General features: G+C 35.2%; 1 protein-coding gene across 5 annotated transcripts; it reads right to left on the bottom strand.

Annotated features, from left to right (window-relative positions):
* Nucleotides 1-1,692: 1,692 nt before the first annotated feature.
* dtnbp1a (dystrobrevin binding protein 1a) lies at nt 1,693-20,987 on the bottom strand. 5 transcript variants are annotated; one of them, XM_048153839.1, is made up of 10 exons: nt 20,555-20,987; nt 19,884-19,937; nt 19,393-19,443; nt 19,171-19,231; nt 18,957-19,089; nt 16,083-16,215; nt 15,018-15,040; nt 4,694-4,849; nt 3,968-4,081; nt 1,693-2,396 (listed from the first exon to the last, which is right to left on the bottom strand). In XM_048153839.1, the coding sequence occupies exons 1-10, from the start codon at nt 20,608-20,610 to the stop codon at nt 2,104-2,106; spliced, it is 1,074 nt and encodes a 357-aa protein (XP_048009796.1). In that variant the 5' UTR covers nt 20,611-20,987; the 3' UTR covers nt 1,693-2,103. The 5 variants fall into 5 exon arrangements, with proteins under 5 accessions (XP_048009796.1, XP_048009795.1, XP_048009798.1 ...); XM_048153838.1 differs by having other exon boundaries at nt 3,968-4,090; nt 19,393-19,440; nt 20,555-20,986; XM_048153841.1 differs by having other exon boundaries at nt 1,693-2,393; nt 20,555-20,986.
* Between the last annotated feature and the right edge of the window lie 407 nt (nt 20,988-21,394).

Here is a 21,394-nt window from a genome sequence, read left to right on the forward strand (position 1 = left end):
TTCTTCATCGATATATTAGATGTTAACAGGGTTGCTACAAAAAACATACAAAAAATAAGTGCTGCTTAAATCACTGAGAAGTATGTCATAGTGGTGATCCCTAGTTTTTTAGCTTTACTTTTTTTATTCGAAAGGAAAGATCTTTTACCCAAAAGTAAACTGTTATAGGCCTAGCTACCCATTGCACTGACTGTATCAAAGTCCTGTAATCAAACATGGTAGTCGCCCCTTTCCAAATGACAGACGTGTATTTAAGGTTAAAAAACTGAACAGTGTTTCCAAAATGTGGTTGTATACTTTTTATGGTATGGCCTTAAAAAAAATTTTTTTTTTTCTTTTGTTATCCCTTTCACCGTATTTTATACAGTAATACTCCTGATCCTTGTACTGTTTATTTATATGCACTGTTACTCAGTCCTCCAGTCCAGTGGAGATTGGCTTTTTGGTTTTTTTTTTTTTTTTTTTTTTTTTTTTACTTTTCAGGTTTGTATATTTTTTGTTTTAATAAATAAATCACTTGTCAATCCTTCCAAAAATGTACTGGCCTCATGTTTTTTGTGGAGATGCACGGATATTACAATTACCAAATGGTGACTACTTTGATGGTATGGACAATAATGTCAAAATCAACTTTTTTTATGTGTCAAAAAAATAAAATAAACACAAATTTGAAATTAAAATGAATAATTTTAAATAATTTCATCATGTTCTGATGCAGAGTATGAAAAATGTCTAATCATTTTAAGATTGGAAGGTTACATTTAACAAATTATTAGTGTTTTAAAGATTAACTTTGAACATTATATGATGGAAATTGATTTAAATGTAAAAAAGCATGTACAAAAATAAAGTCGTATAAGCCAATAATAATGAATCTAAAACAATGCAACTGTTCATCGTGCATGTTAGCGCAGGTCATTAAATAATATTAACACATAACTTTTGATTTTGCATTAGTATATGTTGAAATGAAAATTAAGAAATGCTTCAGATGAACGCTTCAGTATTTTTTATTAGTAGTTCATGCTGACTAATGTTATCAAATGTGAAGTGTTGTATATTTAAATATGTATTTAGAACTAATGTTCTAATGTTCATTGTTACCAAAAATGTAACTTTCTATTCAGCAAATATACAAAAATATTAAGCTTTCAACATTGATAATATTTGTTGAGCACCAATCAGCATATTAGAATGATTTCTGAAGTATCGTGTGACACTAAAGACTTGAGCAATGGCTGCTGAAAATTCAGCTTTGCCATCACAGGAATAAATTACATTTTGAAATATATTCAAATAGAAAAGTTATTTTAAACTGTAAAAATATAACAATATTATATGCATAAGCATTAAAAAAAATCATACCGACCCCAAACATTTGAATGGTAGTGTACATCACGAATAACGGCAAAACATCCCTAGTTCTCGGAGACATTTCTTATTAAAACCGATCCTTTAAAACCCTCATTCTCACTGCAGGTACCATGATAATTCAGTATTTTTTCCCAGAGGTAACAGGGTTTCAGAGCAACAGCTTGCCGTACAGGGAGCCTGGAAATTCTGTAACCACAGATGGTCCAAATGTTCCCAGCTATTTTTATACCAGAGACTCTGTGAAATCTTTGGTGGAAGATATTTTCTTTAGATCACTTTGATTTGAAATATTCCTTTACTGAGACTGTCCATGAGGCCTTATTTCAAGGTATATTTTATTTCAGAGTCTTTCAATTGACTCAAAAATGAGCTCTGCATTACAAATTCATGCGACATACATCAGTGATATTAGCGGGAACACTGTAAAATGTTTATTCTTTTCTATATAATTCTGATGCAGCAGGTAATACGAAGAATTGTATCATACATTGTGTTGATTTATTGGGAAAAACAAAAATCACAGTGCTAACAGTCTGAAAGAGCTGCTCTCAAGGCTGAGCACAAACAGCGTTCTACAAGGCTCCAAAACCTTCATCTCAAAGTGTCGCATTAAGCCATGAAGAAACGTCTGGCTGGACTTCAGCACTCCTTCTGTCTGGGCACTGATTTAAAACAGGTTTTCATCTCCAGAAACCAACTTGAACGAGTGCGTTTCCCCTTGCGTGGCCACTAGGGGGCCTGTGTGTCGCTGTCGTCTGAGCTTTTGAGCGGCTCTGTTTCTGGGAGGCCCATGAGGGCTGTGTCAGCATGTACCTCCTCTTCATCTGACTGGACTAGAGGAGAGTCTCCGCTGCAGCTTTCCTCGCTGCCATCCTCTTCATCTGGACCCTCGGTCACGCCGCTGATGGTGTCGGTGCAGGAGGAAGAGATGGAGGAGACGGTCTGCCGGTGATCTGTCTGTGAGGGCACCTTCAGGCTGATGTCTGATGGGGATGAGCCAGGTTCCAGAGCTGGGCCACCTGCTGAACAGATAGAACAAGGTTAAAATATGTCACACCATCTATTTGAGAATATTAATTAGCCCTAAAGTGCAGTCACGACCCTGACTACCTCCATGCCATGAGAGACACAGTTTGAGTCTAATGTGTTCACAGTCATTCCAGCACTTTAGACAAAATTGGCACTTTCTTTTTGCATTTCCTGCTCTGACCTACAGGGAATATCTTCAGTATTTTGGCTTTAAATAAGGTAAAACTTGAGGATCAAATTAAACAGAATATTGCAAATGCAAAAAAAAAAAAATCACTTCTAATTAATCAATGACATGCTGTAGCCATGCCGTGACTCACATGAGAAAATTTCACGGTGCTGCATCATCTCTCTCACAAATGAATTGAGCTCACAATGCCACATATTCTCTGACGCTTAAGTTTTTCTTGGCTTCTTAGCTAAAATTAGCTTGCTATATTAGTTATGTGTATAAATGTGTCTTTATCTGCACTCTTGAAGCTTTGAATGGAAGAAGCCCCTGAAGCAATTGTGGCAGTTTTCGACAGTGACAGGCAGATATGCGAGAGGCTTCATCTCACCGACCCTTACCATGACTTGCTAAAAGTACAAACGATTAACCGCTTCAGGAACACTTTTTTTTTTTTAATTACTATATTTTGATTGTTGACTTTTTTGATTTGACTATTTTTGAAAGTTAACAAGTGCAGATTTAATAAATTCTATATCAACTACAGTACTGTGCAAAAATCCTGTTGTTTTAGCAATGTTTTAATGACCATCCATATTTATTTTTTGTCTCTTTATTAAGATACAAACAGAAAATACAGGAAATATGTACACAAAATGAAAAAAAAAATAACTTCTTTAAGCAAAAATCAGTATTTAGTGTGTGACCTCCTGGACTTCTTCCAGTTTCTCAAAGAAGAAACTCTGAGAAACTTCTCATCAGATTTTGAACGTTTCCATTATATTTAGGTTTAAGAGAGCCAGGTTCCTGCTCAAGTGTAAGGGGAGGTCACTAAATACTTGCCACTTTAGCCTATAAAAGCTTTTTTTTTTTAATTCCTATTTTTCCTGTTTTTTAATATTGCATACAAATTTCCTGTGTTTTCTGGTTATGTTCTAATAATGAGATAATTATATATGGTCATTATATCATTGTTAAAACAACATCTAATGGTGGCCTTTGCACAGTACTGTACATGCGAGTTTGACAAATTGTGTAAATATAAAAGTATATTTACACAATTACACAAGTACATTACATTAGTGTGGATTTCAACACACTTTGTGTGTTAAGAGGAATAACACATTGGTTGAGTTAAAGATAACACCCAATGTGTTGGCCTTATCTAGACACAAAAGTGTGTTATGAAACAACACAGGTTTCAACATTTTTAAGACTGATATTGAAATTTCCAATGCCACAACATACTCCTTGTGTGAGCGAGCACACTTGGCCAATAGAACGGATTCTGATTTCATCACGGTAGTACATTGTTTTAAAAGTGCAAGGTGCATACGCACTAAAATAAATGCAGAAATAAAGAAATAGAATCAGGTTACATTAAAAGCAACCGACCTGTGTCTTCACCCACAGAGCTGAGGAAGACGTCGAGAGCCTCATGGTCGGACACATCTGTGAGATCCATTTGTTCCAACAGATCAACATTCACCTCCATTGAGGACATACTGCCTATTGGATCTGCCCCAGAAGATGAAAGAAACCAAACCACAATTACTTCTTTCACTTCGTGAACCCGAACACCAAACCAGCTGACTGCTTCAAAACCTACAGAACAGCAGATTTAGTTCAGGAATATACAAGCAAATTACAGTTGATGAATTGACACATGGACAGAAGAGGCTAGGACAAAGAAGATGTCCTAAAGAATGGGGGATGCATGGGAAAGCATACCTCACACATCAGGGCAGCATTAAGGTAGGACAGAGGAAAGAGAAGACCATCAGTTTACCATCAACATCCTTGCATAAGCTCTTTAACCTCCCATTTAACACAGTAACAGTACGTTTAAATATTCATAAAGGGAAGGACAGAGCCGTGAGCAGCACATCATATAGAGTGGCTGTGATTCAAACTATTTTCTGCAGGTTACTATGAAAAAAATAATATTTTGACTGCCAAAACATTGCTCACTGTCTTACATCTGCCATTAGCCACTAAACACACATTGCACTACATGACGAGAATAAATACGAATAGTAATAGTAGGGTTGTTGAAAGCATTACAAATCAATTTCAGGCATTTGAACAAGTATGTGCAGAAGTGGACCTTAAAAAACTGACCTCTCCTATCCGTGATCTGGAGGTATCCTGTGGAGAGGTACTGCTCCATGTCTTGCTGAAATGCCTCTTCAAAGTACTTCTGCCGCTCCTTTAGCTTGACCTGCTGCGCATGCTCCATCTCCAGGACTTTCTGGGCATGTTCTACATCGAGCTCCGCTAAAGAGAGACATAAAACACCAAGTAGGTTACAAAATGACAGAGAGAAGAGAGAGAGAGATGGGGGATGGAAGTACAAACTGAACTGGAAAGGGAAGTGGATAATCTTTCAGAGAATCAATGTAGAAACATACAAGACTTGCATAAAGCAAGACACTTATTTTCACTTCATATAGATTAAAATTACATACAACAGCAGTTCGTTTAGTAGGAACACATTTACAATCTGAATGGCCACTGATTACTGATGCCACAGCTGTCTCAAGTTAAGCCATCATTGTGGATAAAGTATAACAATCTTCTACTATAAGTATCTGATCTGTGATATATTTTTCACAATTCTCAAAATGTTATCAACATTCTGAAAACTATTGTTCAAAAGAAAGATGCCTCTTATGTTCACAGAGGCTGCATTTATTTGATCAAAAATTCAGTAAAAACAGTAATATTGTGAAATATTATTACAATTTAAAATAACTCTTTTGCATTGTAATATATTTTGAAATGTAATGTATTCCTGTGATGGCAAAGCTGAATTTCCAGCAGCCATTCCTTCAGTCTACCATGTCACATGATCCTTCAGAAATCATTTTAATATGCTGATTTGGTGCTCAAAATTGTTTTCATATTATCATCAGTCATTCGTTATGCTGCTTAATATTTTTGTGAAAACCATGGCACACTATTTTCAGGATTCTTTGAAGAATATAAAGTTCACAAAGACAGCATTTATTTGAAATTGATTTTGTTGTTGTTGTAACAATTAAGTCTTTACTGTCTCTTTTGATCAATTTAATATATCCTTGCTTAATAGAAAAATTACTTTTTGAAATCCCACCAGCTCCAATATCTGCCTGATATGCATTTTCCATGACTATTTGCAAATTTGCTAACGTAAACCTCTGAGATTTAAACTTCAAGATAACATTGTGTACATTTTTTAAACATGTTTTCTACAGCCCAAGAATGAAAAAGATCCTACACAAATGTCTTTTCAGCATGCTAGCTTACCGCAGCGTGTGATGTTCTTCTAGTAGAGGTGGCAGAGAGAGCAACGCTTCTTTTGTGTGAGAGGCACGAGAGTGGGTGTGCTCATTGTGAATGATACAACATGTGCAATGAAATTCTTCATCTTTCACAGGAAGTGCATACTCTTCTCTAAAAAGCAGGAAGTCCGCCTTTGCTATCTGAATGTCAGCATCTTTGGTGTTTATTGGTTTGACGCATGCTTAATTAGATGCGGTATAAACATCCTGTCAAAGCTTATATGGTGTCACAGCCTAAATGCAAGTTCCAGAATGAAAGGTTGATTTGACTACCAAAAATTTCATATGCTAAATATTCCCCTAAAACCCTCTAAACACTAAATATTTCAAGACATGGTCACCAATCGGCCTCTGTGTTGGAGAAACTTTTAATGCATGCAAATATGCATACAGCAACATCAAATATAGAGCAGACTTTGTCTATAGTCATCCTGTGTATTGTGAGAAAAAGGAGTCCATTGACAAAGCTGTGAAGTGCACCTCTGTTATTAGGATGTGGTGTTAACCACAGTCCTGTCACATATTCTTTTTCAACAGATGCTGCTTGAGCAATGTTAAAAGTGCTGGGCTGAATCTAACATGTTCACTAGGAAACCATTGTTGCCCATATCAGCACAATATTAGCCTTGCAAAAGTGGGCTATGTAAATGAAGATGATGCAAGCACATTTAAAATTAACTGAATATGTATGCAGGTATTTTCATGACATTATTTTAGCAATGATATCTGGTTGACACGCTCCTCTGATGCCGCCTGCGCTAATAACCTGCTTCAGCCCCTCGTGCATCCCATCTCTTTACAGTAATAATACTACCTGTATTAGGAGTAAAAAATCCCTGTGCTTTGATTCCATGCTAATTAAATGTTAATGTTAATATTGGTATGAAGGTATATGACAAATAATTAAAAAAAAAGTTCTTGTTCTACATCAAGATTTTAGGCTAAAATCTATATGCAAGGGAATATTTCTAACCATTTCCTTTCATTTACACTACCATTAAAAGTTTGTCAGTAATTTTTTTTTTGAAAGATGTCTCATGTTCACCGAGGCTGCATTTATTTGATCAAAAATACAGTAAAAACAGTAATATTGCAAAATAATTGTTTAAATATTGTTTTCTATTTCAGAAGCCATTACTTCAGTTTCACATTATATTTAATATGCTGATTTGCTGCTCAAGAAACATTTATTATTATTATAAATGTTGAAAACTGTTGTGCTGCTTAAAATTTTTGTGGAAAAATAATATTTTTCATTTTCAGGATTCTTTGTTGAATAGAAAGTTCAAAAGAACATATTCGACATAGAAGTCTTTTGTAACATTATAAATGTCTTTACTCTCACTTTTGTTTCCTCTACTGTATCAGTAAACACAAATATGCAAAATATAACAAATATATAGTGCTTTTAATTTGTGTAACACAAATACTGACTCTACAACATGTAGCCTTCAATAGACAAGTCTAAATTCGACATCAATTGTATTTAATGGCTGTTCTCTTTTTAAATGGAATACAGTTTTTAAGCCAGTTGGTAGGCTAATGCTTTAAAGGGGACCTATTATGCAAAATTCCCTTTTATAAGATTATATATATATATATATATATATATATATATATATAAGCCCCATAAATCATAAAGTCTCTCCAAATGAGCAGTTCCAGATTTCCCCCTACTCTTACCCATGACTGGCGACGCAATCTACCCTATTTGCTTGGCTCCTCCCCTGAGTGAGCTGTTCACAGTCCGCCATGTTTATTTCCTCATTTAACAGCTGCATTCAAATAAGAAATGTACTCTTAGTGAGTGATTTTCTGTTTTTCTTTTCGTTTGGTTATTAACAGCATATACAGCAATAGGTAGCCTACTGTATATCACGTTGCTGCCTGCTTTCACTTTAATTTAATTCACAGATCTAATATACACATTTGATTTCTTTCCCTGCTGTTTACATTCACAGACATAACCAACTGTGTTTGTGAACTTTGTGTGTTTTTTGACATAAGTGAAATTAAATGTGTAATATACTCACAGGACGCTCCATCTGACAGACAGCTTTCTGTGCACGTGCTTCGCATATGTGTGTGCTCAGAAAAGCATTTATCAGAAGTTTAAAGTGTTTAAACGTATGCAAATAATTAACTTTTATGATAACGAAGAACTGCAATGTCACGTGAATGTGGCCGTGATGGAGATGATAATCAAAACCAAACAGCTCATTTGCATTTAAAGACGCATGCACGAAAATAGCATATTTTTCCTTACACTCAAAAACGGGCATTTACAACATGGTATAATAAATTATCTGTGGGGTATTTTGAGCTAAAACGTCACATTCTGGGGACACCTGAGACTTATATTACATCTTGTAAAAAGGGGCATAATAGGTCCCCTTTAATGACGCAGGCTCAATGCATTTTTCTTACTAACATGAAATTTCCTTTCATTTCTTTATTATTCTCTTTTTAAATTTCACAAACATGATGAATGACACAGCCACATAAAAGCATGGCACTGACCAAGGGTCAAGGTTTGACCTGTTAGCTCCTGCTGGTAGATGCCATCTGGCTGCAAAAAGCATCTTTCCCCTTTAACAGCCATTCAAAGCAGCAGCATATTCTGACTGATAAGAACTTCACAAACATATTTTTAATGTTTTTTTATAAATTACAGAAGATGCCAACTTAGTTAAATTATTTGGAGGGCTCTCAAGGTATGAAATGGATTTATATTTTTCCCTATCTGCTGCCATTGATGTCACAGATCAGGAGAGCTGCTAGTGAAGGGATTGGGTTCATTCTTAACACCCCATGAATATAGTTACTTTTTTCTACTTAATGCATTTGAGGTTCAGGTGACTAGCTCAAAAAAAAACCCTGACAGCAGAACGGAGCGCCCATGAGCTGCAATGGGGGGGTCCTACACCATCTGAGCAGGTGCCAATAAGATGAATGGCAATGCTAACGAATAGCTTCCACCCTTGAAAGATTCCATGTCCACGGGAACTAAATCATGGATACAGAATGAAAAAACTAAATCTGCAGAGATAAGCTGCGCCTTTCGTCACATTTTCCGTTACGTGCGTGTGACAGCTAATGATAGATGACGGCACAGGATGAGCCTGAGGCTCTCTGATCACACTTGTCACATCCTCCACTCACATTCTTCAGAAATGAGGGAAACATCTTAAAGTCACCATGAAATCAAAATGGACAAATCTTACTTTTTTATGGAATATTGCAGTATTTATTATAAATGATTTTTACATGCACTTTTTTTTTTAAATTCATGTGCCCTCATAATATTTAACCAAAATAACTTCCCTTTCTTCTTGCAATGACATCTCTTCTCTGATGATGTATTTACTGGTGTGAGGGTGGGACAACCTGTCACTGACATGAGATTGACTAATAGCAAAACACAACAATCAAATCAATTCCCCATGGACAAATCAAGTCCCGCCCTACATTTTTCTTGTTTCACTTGGATATACATCACAATAGCGAAGAAAAAATAAATAAATCGCAACTTCCGTTTCATATTTAAGACCGTTCGTGAGGGCCAATGCATAGAACCACAGCTACGGCTTCGACGACACAGTTTCATGGTCTGTTCGCTGTGAATATGGCCAGATTACACAGATGACAATGTTCATAAAAACTCTATCAATCTTCTATTATGAAAATGCAGCAAAAGAATCACATATTATAGATGGGGCATCTTGAAGCTAATCGGTGGAGCATCTGGCAGCGGATGGTAATGCAGGTTCAGCCCATGGGCCAGACAGGTTAATGACTCATTCTAATGAGCTGACCTGCCTCCGCACACAGAACAGAACCCCAGAATCCAGCGACAGGAAGAGGAAAGAGAGAGAGGAATGTATGAACACTGTCTACGGGACTGACAGTTCATTCAACACATGGATGGTTCAAGATCACTCATCTGCCCAACCACAGTCAATTAGGATGGACAACGAGCTATAAATAGTCTCTGGTTTGTGTCAGTAGAACCTTTGCTGGTAAAACTTTATTTTACAGTGTCCTTGTTACACATGTTACATGTACTTACTGTAGTAATAACAGTAAATTATGCAGGGTTAGTTGCTTGTAATTCAAAAATATTGTTGAATTACAAGCAACTAACCCCAAACCAACCCCTATTCCTAACCCTACCCTATAGTAAGTACATGTTGTTAATTGATATTACTCAGTATGTAAATGTATAATTACACTGTAAAAAAGACACCTTAAAATAAAGTGCAACCCTTTTTCAAATCTAAATGTTCTAGCAACCTTATGTTAGAAAACATACAACTCGCACACATCATAAAACTACAACCTTTGAAAATACTGATGAAATATAGAGATGCACCGATTGATCGGCCAGGGATCAGAATCGGCCGATTTTCCTCCGGTGATCGGCCGATCCAGTCTCACTTCTTACCGATTCCGAGCCGATCTTTTTTGTTACCAGCGGCACAGGCAATAACGTCAAATGCGCGTTCTCGCTCTCTTCTCTGTCACGGTGAAGTGACACACACCCGCGCGGGCGCCTCCTCTCTCTCACTCGTCTCATTCGCTCCGGTTATGTAGTGCTTGTATTGCGCATAATTTTAGTCATTCCCGCAGGTTTCGCGCTCACACCGAAAGCACGCGCACCACTGATCTATATTAGTGAAGCGAACAAGCCACGCTCAGTCTCAAACAGAGACAAGTCAAACAGAGTCACAAGTACCAAAACGAGTAGCATAATGCGCTTAAACTGTCAAATACATACAAAAGTATGTCAAAACCAGCAACACAGGCAATCTTGGCGAGTAAACAGATAAACACTGTCAGTTTTGAATAGTTAAATAGCTAAGAAAGTGAACCCATGTTCTGTGTAACAATATTGGGTCTGTTGAACACCGTTCATAGACTCTTAAAGGGACAGCAGTCCAATATTCCTGCTGCTGTCTGTCATGTTAATCAAAGAACAAAAGTCAAAGAAAATCAATTTCAGCTCTTGACTGAATACGTTTTATAACTTTAATGGTAAGAATTGATCTGTATTAATATTTACAATAAAGACTACAGAAATTAAGGTAACCATTTTACCATGTAAAATAACACTGAATGTGTCTTTTTACATTTGATTACTTTAATTTCTGTAGTATTTCTTACCTGAATAGAAATCCAGTTAACCCAAAAGACTTAGTTTCATGGCTCTCTTTATTCTATTGCATTTATTTGAGCTGTTTATATTTTATTACTGACTTTACTTGTTGTTGTTTTTTAATGAAAATAAAACTTTGCATTGAAGAAAAGTAGATTTTTGTTTGTATGTTGTCAATTATAGTTCTTAGAAAGAAAATCGGAATTGGCAAAAATCGGTATCGGCTGATCTCACTAACAAAAAATCGGAAATCGAAATCGGCCAAGAAAATTGCAATCGGTGCATCTCTAATGAAATACTTATATGTGGGGATGAAAGCATCTCTATTTGCATGTAGCTAGTTTATCAGTTCTTATAGGTTCAAAGATGCGTGTTCTTCACAGCCGCAAATTTGCACAGCACATCTGCAGTTTCAGCAGTCTCTCCTGGACCAGACACCACACAACCACCTCGACATGCTCCGTTTTTGCCAAAAAACACTACGTTTACAGAAAATGTGCCATCACATACAAAATAGTAATGATATTTGATGAATAAAATTAATTGGGTAAAACTGCTCATAAATAATACAAAACAGAAAATGAGAAAATATAACAAATAAATACACACCCTACATGGGAATAAACTAATGACAGAAGAAATTATAAGGACACAATTACGCACAATTTTTAATATAATATAATATAATATAATATATCATTTGTTTATTGTTAACAGCATATTAAGGTCTTTGTCTATTTTTATAGCAAAAACCATAGTTTTTAATAATTAAACTAAAGATATTTAAGACCCATTTTCCCTAAAAATATTTAAACTAAATGTATTACTTTTCAAGACTATAAACAGGGCATCGACAGAACAATTTTCTCAGAGAACTAGAAATATTACAATCAAATAAAACGTTTTACATACAATGAGCTTTGACATGAACATATAGAAGGGTTTTCTCCTGATAGTAAATATTTGTGTGTAATCCTTGTGTCTCCTATCCTGTATCATGAGTAAATATGACTTGTTCCTGATGGTTATTAACAGAAAATGTACATCTTGTCTACTTGTTGATATCTTGATATCATTTAAGCACTCATTCTGAAAGAATATAATGTAATATATTATATTATATTATATTATATTATATTATATTATATTATAATATAATATAATATATAATATAATATAATATAATATAATATAATATAATATAATATAATATAATATAATAATATCCCTCTTTCCAGCTGCTGATGACAATACCCTCTAGTGAATGCTGAATCTCTGAGATAAATTTATGAGATTGTAATGCATGAGCCAACTAGAGTCATCAATTTAAACCCCAATTTACAGGTCAAAATTGAACCAGTTGGCACAATGGTCTGAAAGCAAGACCTTTAGCAAGACCTTTGGCTCTTTAAGACATTGTCATGTTACAGCAATGCTCTCAACACATAGAACAGCAGGAATAATAACCCTAACTTAAAGTTAATAACTACAACAACTCCATGGGAAGAAGGTCTTTCAAATAGATTTACAGCAACATTTCTCAATTTGATGTATACAAAGTCTTTTATAAAAGTATAATTCAATGCACTGCATAGGCTTGAATTATGATGGCTGGTAATGAAAAGGCATACAGAGACAAAAGCCACAGTAGGCATCCTAATCTGTGCTGAAATTCCGTTACTAAAGCCTGCCAAACCCAAAGATGACAAAACAAAGACTGCAAACCACCAATTCAGATCCATTGACATACAGCCAGAACTGCGATACATCAGCACAATCAAATTAACCTTACAAACCTACTCAATATTGAATAAAAAAAAAAAAAAAGAGAGCCTGGAAACCTACAAGAATCTCTCATGCTGCTGTCCAGAGTTCCCGACGTGGACATTTTGTATTTCTCCTTGAAGAGTGCAGATGAGCTGAAAGCAGGACTGATAAGCCTGAGACTGCAGTTAAAGCTGAAGAACAGCTAAATTAACATCTTATATTCTGCAGCCGTTTTTATTCCAGAAGCAGCTCCTCTATGGCCAGGACTGCTGAGACATTGCCTGCTCAGGGACACAGAGCTACAGATGCAGCTGGAGTGAGGAGGAAAGCAGGGAACGTACCATTCACATCCTGTTATAGGGGTGAGAGTCTGTAGAAATCTGAATTTCATGTGAAATATTTGCCTTCATCGCGGGACTAATCTGCCAATCTTAAACTTTATACAACACTCAACTATACTTATGATTAATGTTACAATTAGAGAATGAGAGAACGTGAACAACGTCAATATTAGCGTGAATAATCATTAGTTAGTGCCAAAATCACTGCAATCTGACACAGAAGCACATCACACACAAAAGTCAAAGATAAATCTAATAAGTCGTTTATACTGTAGATATCAATGTTGCATTTCATAATGCACAGTACAAAAACACTGCTCCCTTGTTCAGACGAGAATGAACAGAATTAATAAAATAAATCATTTTAAAACCTAAATAAATAAATAATCAAGTATGAGGTGTGAAGTCTTGAAGCACACTGCCCACACAAACAACGAGCCAATCTCAAGCAACACCACCTACGTACCAAAGGAAGTGTTATAAACAGTCTTTACCACTTTTGGTACACAAAGACACATAAAATATATACATAAAATAACAATATATATATAAAAAAACCTTCTAATCCTTATTCTTAACATCTATGTTTTCATCAACTACAAAAAAAACTTCTAAGCTCAGATGACCTCAATTTTCTCTAGATACAGGACACGGATATGTGAACAATGAAGCACATCACCCTAAAGGCAATTTCTGTTTAGTACAACATCTCTAACTGATACATCAAGGAGCTGCGATGATGAAAGTGAATGCCATTTTCACCGGACGGACGGTAGGTACTATGAACAGATGGAGCAGGAAGCCTCCCTTGGAGGTCAATGTGGAATTAATGGCATCATGAGACCAAATAAAGACAGCAGCATCCACTCACACTAGAGCAGTCTTGAACTCCCTGAGGTTAATTAGTGTCGCCTGGGTAATTACTACACAGTTCTTCTCATTGTTGAGCACTAAATGAGCTTCACAATGTAAATAAAAATGCTAAAATAATATACAAAAAGAATAAACTGGGAACTATACACCCCTGTGAAACCTGTGCTTCCACCAAATAAGAAACCATTACTGACTCGGTGAACTTTTTTCAGTTTCTACCTTTAAATCATAATTAAAAAACTACTTACTTAATAATTATAAGTAAATAATTACATACAGTACAGTTCAAAAGCTTGGTCTCATTAAGAATTTTTCAATGTTTTTGAAAGAAGGCTCTTATGTTCACCAAGGCTGCATTTATTTGATCAAAAATACAGTAATAACACTAACATTGTCAAAAATTATTACAATTTAAAACAACTGCTTTCTGTTTTAATATATTTTAAAATGCATTATTCTAATTTTTTTTTTTTTTCTGTGATGGAAATGCTGATTTTTTTGTAACAATTACTCCAGTCTTCAATGTCACATGATCCTTCAGAAATCAATTCTGATATGCTGATTTGTCAATGTTCACAACAGCTCTGCTACTTAATCTTTCATTATATTATATTTAACAGAAAAAGTAATACTTTTCTTTCCATCCATTCTTTGATGAACAGCATATATTTTAAATATTTTTTGTAACGATGTAAAAATCTTTAAATGTCACTTTCATATAAATATAAATTAATAATTACAAATAAAATATATGGGTCAGTGACATGCTGCATATTTTTGTGTCCAAGTGCATTATTTCCATTTAAAATAATTTGACCCATGTAACAATGACAATGACCCATATATATATATATATATATATATATATATATATATATATATATATATATATATATTATTAAGATTGGTAAACACATGATTTACGTATTAGCTGAGGAGTTTGGCTGATTGTGCTCTTTGGGATTTTAAAAAAAGATCATTCTTACCTTTGAAAGACTCAAGCTCTTTCCTAGAAAACAAATAAAAGAGAGTTACATATACGATGTATACATTTATAGTCAATGACAGAGCACAAGATCTCACCAGATGTCACATTAAGTCAGCCCCATTTAAAACAGCCACGGATTCCCGAGAAAAAGAGGCTGCAGCATTTCATTGGCGCTGACAACTTTTGCATCTGTGTGTTTGTACTAATGAATACCCACATGCAGAAGGAGAAGGGCACTGAGAACTGAGCCCAGCTGCTTTCCAACTCACTGGGCAAATCCAGAGATGTATGATTTAGCTACAGGCTCAGACAGCGAGAGCACGCAGCATCAAAAGAAACACAGATGCTTGTATGATTACACAACACACATACATGCTTTCCTTTAGCGTATATGTTGGTTGTGCTTTTCCTACAGTACAAAGACATTCAGGTGTTTTCCTTGAAGCTTATTTCTGCGTGTGGTTATTCAATGCTTCTGTGAAATCTGCAAAACACACTGTGCACAGTTTTACTGTAAAAATTCTCAACAGCAGGTGTTGCATTGCTTGTTTCACAAACTCTGATTCAATACAGATGCTCTAATATGTTCACAACATTGCCAGGGTGCAAAATATTGTCAAAATGACAAGCTATGTTCTGTTCCTTCATTAAGTTAAAGTGGAAAACCATTGATGGACAGATCCCTCATTTTTTGTAGTTGTGACTGAGAGCTGATCAAATTACCATGAAATGCAGCACACAGTGCGTGTCCTAATCACAGCATGCATTCTAAAGAGTCATCTCTGAATGAGCAAGTGCTCAAGGGGAAATGCCTGTGATGATTTGGGTGTTTGATGCTATGATAACCATGCATTTATGCACTGGTAACTATTACCACCTAAATCCCATTCTCTCTTCCCTACAGAAGCCTTGCACAAATGGTTTCTTGGGACATATAGGGCTGGTTATAAATCTGCCACTGGGACAAAAGACAGCAGAAAGGAAAAATACTGGCTAAAAGACATAATGGACACATTAAACTGTCTGGGGCTTTTATTTAAGAGCAAATAAACACTGCTTTTACCTTTTCTTCTTCTTGTAGTTTTCCAGCTGCAGGATTTGAAAGTGCTTGTAGCGCTGATGATCACACTGAGCACACAAATCCTCGAGATATATCAGACGACTCTCCATCTCTTCAAAATCAGCCTCCATGTGAGCTGTGCAAAACATGGAAGACAAGAGGTTTATAACATGTTAAAGCAAATAATATGTATAGTAAAAAATGCCAAAGCCCGTATGAATGTATGCATCAAACTGAATTCATGTGTTACTAGCTAAGACGTTCTACAGTTCTGATTTAGAATGCAAGGTATGGTGACGTATTGTCATTTCCTTTAAGAAAAGCATTTCTGCTTCTGTACATGCATTATATTACATTACATTACATTACAGACTACAAAATGAGCACACATGGCTAAACAGAGAATGATAATCGAAATATAGACAAATTGTTTGCTGTCAGTGTGAGTTGCACAAAGGCAAGTCTTCATATAGCTACATAACACCACCAAGTGGCAACACTAAAAAATGCCTATAAATCCATGAAAATTTGCAGTTCTCTCTGGAATCTTAGAGGGAATGTGATATGCCTTATTTCTTATCTACTTACTTTAGAAATATAATAGAGGGGGAGGTATTTACACTTGGCCAGTTGGCCACTTCATTTGTTTTAATAAAACCACAAACCAATTTAACAAGTATGGAAATTCCATTTACACTTGGAAGTTCACTGCTTGCATTTCCTGAATCTTTTCAGTTAAACATACAATACAGTACTTTTTAAAACAAATTAATACTTTTAATAAGCAAGGATGTATTAAAATGATCAAAAGTGACATTACAGACATTTGGGTCATTGACGAATAAGGTTTTTAAAAGTTTAAAAAAAAAAAACATCATGAGATGTAAGAGATGTAATTAATTTTGAAGTTTTATTAAGTGTTAACAGTAAGATTATATGGTTTTTATAATCAATTAACACTGATTTTGTCATTTATTACAAGATGGACAAAATTTGTCACCAAAAAAAGTAATTCGGTTTAACCATAATTTTGTTTTTATCGAATGACACTTTTGCTTATACTGAATGAAGATATTTAAAAAAAATGCTAACAGGCTGATACCTAGCAAAACGTCAATCAAACATTTTATATTTAGTACAATTGTTATAAATATTACAACATTTTCCATGTTTTATAGATTACATGCGTATGAGCAAGTGAAAACGAATGAATGTTTCATATAGTTTAGAGAGAGTTAGTTGCTTTGCTTCACAACCTTTGCATTTGTCTGAATGATGTCACATCCTATCACATGATACTGACCGCATGACTTGATCTAAAATGGTCCCTTTATATTGGTTACTCCAAATGACATCAATGAAGTTCATTTTTTCCGGACATTCTTTCTCATAGCAAAGCAACAACTTCTACACATAATTTTAATGCCATTTTCCATGTTGATATATGATGTTATAAAATCATGCCAGAAAAAAAAATTATATACATTTATTACATTTTAAGATATTTTAATCTCAAATGGAATGGCTGTATTGGCCTTTGGACGGTTAAACCAAATGACCTTTTGACACTTCAAAATCTTTAAAATACCATTATATGTAGCAAAATATAATTAAAACCTTTTGGATTCAATAAAAGAGATCCAGTTGTACTACCTTACATACTTTAGATGTCATATCTTTGTTTTTATTATCATTAAGGCCTTTGGACAAAAAAAAAAAAGACCTGTCACTTCATTGACCTATTTAAAAGGTTACAAATGATTTCTATTTCATATAAATGCTGTTCTTTCAAAGAATCCAGAAAAAATGCACAACCATTTTCAATTGTGATGATAATAACAAATGTTACTTGAGCATCAAATTAGCAAATTAGAATGATTTCTGAAGGATTATGTTAATAAACTATATTAATAAAAAGTTATTTTAAAATGCAATAATATTTCCAAATATTGTGGTTTATACTGCATTTTTGGATCAAATAAGAGAATAAGAGACTTCTTTGAAAAACAAAAATCCTTACCGACCCTAAATGTTTTTTTAATGGTAGTGTAAATCATCTGAAGCACATAACCTGATACTCAGATAAACAAATAGACTGCATATAACTGCTTATAACAAACTTACTAATTGATCTATAATCACTACAGATGCATATTACACAAAAATTCCTTTTGTTCAAAACAAAACACTACAAAAACAGCTTATATCAGCTGAACATCTTTAGATTGTCTATTGTGTAGTCAGTCTGCAAATACACTTTGTAAGGGAGCCAAGTCTGAGGACTAATGCCTGAAGCCAATAGGTGCAATGTTACGGCATGAACAACAGCAACTGACATCAGCAGATGGAGCTCCACAGGATTCACTCTCATTACCACCATGTACCAGAGTTACACACAGAGTGTGAAGCATTGTGTGCAGACAAACGCTATGCAAAGGCAGTCAAGGTGATCTTATTTCTCTACTATCACAGTAAAAGCTCATTTAAGGCCACATGAGATGTACAATAAGCACTCGTTTCAAAGGTATCATAAAAGTAGTTCATATTACTTGCACTTTATTTCAAGATAGCTTTGTATAAGGAACAAAGGGAAATTTAAATCATTATTCACTGATGATTCTCCCCTTCACAGCAGCTCATGTGCAAGTTTGGTAAGTCGAGACACATTGTGCCAGCTTGGGATGAAGTTTCAATATATGGAAGTACAAATGAGTTGTGAGAACTATGTCAGAGAGGAAAATTTTAACTGAAATTACATTTAAAACGAATGTAATATTAATAACCTCCTTCTCTAACAATATCATAAATAGTATGAATAACTCTGATTTATCATTGATTAAGATTCTTATGTGTGATGACTGTTTGTGAAAGTCTCACCAATACGTGAGGTGATAGTCTCCAGGTCTGAGAGGAAAGCAGGGATCTGCTGCAGTTGTTCCTGCAGCTCCAGCACTGCTCCTCGTCTCCTCTCCCAGTGTGCACACAGCATCACAATCTCCCCGTCCACCATCTGACAGACCACAGCGTTTAGTTACCATGGTTATAGCACCACAAACGAGTCAACTGAACAGAGTTAAATGTGTGAACTTACTTCTCCAGTCTTAGCACACTCTTTAGCCCGTTTATGAAGGGAGACCCAAGTGTCTTCATATCTGGTGAAGAAAAAAAACATTTAAAAAAAAAAAAACACAGTTATTACTACATTCATTGATTTCAGATATTTATCAAAATATTTACTTGGATTCTATTGCTGACAACTTCACATCATTGACATTTCTGATATGGTTGTGTACAATAAAGAAAAGTAACTTGCCGACTGAGTAACTCGACTCCAGCAGAGTATTCAGGAAGGTGCTCATCTCTTCTGGGAGAATATATGACATAATTATATATATATATATATATATATATATATATATATATATATATACACACACACACACACACATACATACAAACACACCCACATGTTTAACCTACAATGAGGTCCAAATGTCCCCACAAAAACAGTAAAACCTTTTTTTTTTTTTTTTTTTTGACATTGTGGGAACATTTGGTCAGGTCCCATCAGGAAAACAGCTTATAAATCATACTAAATGATGTTTGAAATTAAAAAACAAAAGTTAAAAGTTGCATAAAGTATTCTGCAAGTATTATTTTTAGAGGTAGGATAAGGGTTAGAGGATAGAAAATATCATTAGCCAGTATAAAACCATTACGCCTGTGGAGAGTCAACAAAATGATTTTAAAAAAGAAAAAGTTTGTGTGTGCATGCTTGTGTATAAAAAACTGAGAGCACATTACCTTTGTTTTTTCTTTACTTTCACCTCCTTGGATTTGTCACTCAGGGTCTTGATTCTGAGAAGTTTTGAAATATGACACTGTAAAAATCCTAATAATACGCCTAGTTACAAAACTACAATATTTTATTGTTTGGATACATTTATATGTTTTGGTTTGTTACTGTTATTGAAAACATGCACCCAGTGTCACTTGGAAATATTCAAATTTTCTTAAACATGTTTTATATGAGAAAATGTACTAAAACGTAGTAATGTTGTCTCGCCCATCACATGACAGTCAGCTGGAAGTTATTAGTACAATTCCAGATTGCGGTTGTTAGCATTCGGCTAACTTGACAGCACTGAACATCTCGTGTCCCTCTTCCTACAAATATACATTATTAAATACATTTTCTTTCTTTTAATACCCAGCAGCCTTTGTTTTGTGAACATTAAGACAAAAAACAAACTACACTCTTATCTGTAAAGTGAGATGATTAGCAGGCTAATTAGCTAGCATCCACTTCTCGGCTCTCTGCCGAACAGTGAATACTCTCGTGAGGAAGCCAAAGCAGAAGTTGGGTCAATAACGTGTAAAACGTGTCCAGGTTCTAAAGGTCATCTAATTTTGCTATGTCAACACATTATTAAGACTCTGGAGAGTACGAAAGCAGCCAGGCAGCGCATACATACCCTGATGTGAAGTCCTGCTGCACCGTTTGCAGTCTCTCTTTGAAATTCTCAAACATGTCCTTGCGCTGCTTTAATTCCTCTACACAGGCTTGATGGATGACATTTAGGTTAGATATGTGTGTGCTTACAGTATTTCACGAGGGCTTCAGTCATCCTTTCTCAGAGGGCAATATCCTATTGTCCCGTTGTGGGCTTTGCTCCGTCGGACAATGTCTGCAGGACTACAGTAGCTGGTTTATTCATCCAGACAATGTTTAACGTTACCTCCTCAATACTCAACAATGGATCTGGATCACTGTATTAGTAACATCACATTCAATTTTTAACCAAAGTTTGAAAATGTGATTCAGCGTCGTCTGTCAGATAGCTGTACTAATGTGAGTCCTTCCTGTACTAGTTAGACACACGCCCCCTAACTGAGAGTGAAAGTGACCGAAGGAAGGGTTGTTCAGCAATTCTGCGAATCATTTTAGCGAATCGGTTCATTCGTGCGGTTCATTTCAATGAACCGATTCAGAAAACAAATCACCAGTTCCTATTAGAATTTACAGTATATGTGTTCATTTTGATGGATTATGTCAGATAAAAAGTAAAGTCAAATCACATTTATTTACATAGCGCTTTATACAATATAGACAGGGCCTAGTTTAAAGTGGCTTCACAGTAATAGACAAGAAAATAACAGTGTTGATGTTGAAAAATTAATGCTCTACAGAGAGTGAAAGTGATGTTACGTGTAGCCAGCTATGGAGTCCCACACTCAGAATATGTGTTCTGTATTTCACCCATCCAAGGGCACACACACACAGAGCAGCCAATTTTGCTGTAGCGCCCGGGGAG

Source organism: Megalobrama amblycephala, linkage group LG13 (genome assembly GCF_018812025.1).
Source record: "Megalobrama amblycephala isolate DHTTF-2021 linkage group LG13, ASM1881202v1, whole genome shotgun sequence".
NCBI lineage: Eukaryota > Metazoa > Chordata > Actinopteri > Cypriniformes > Xenocyprididae > Megalobrama > Megalobrama amblycephala.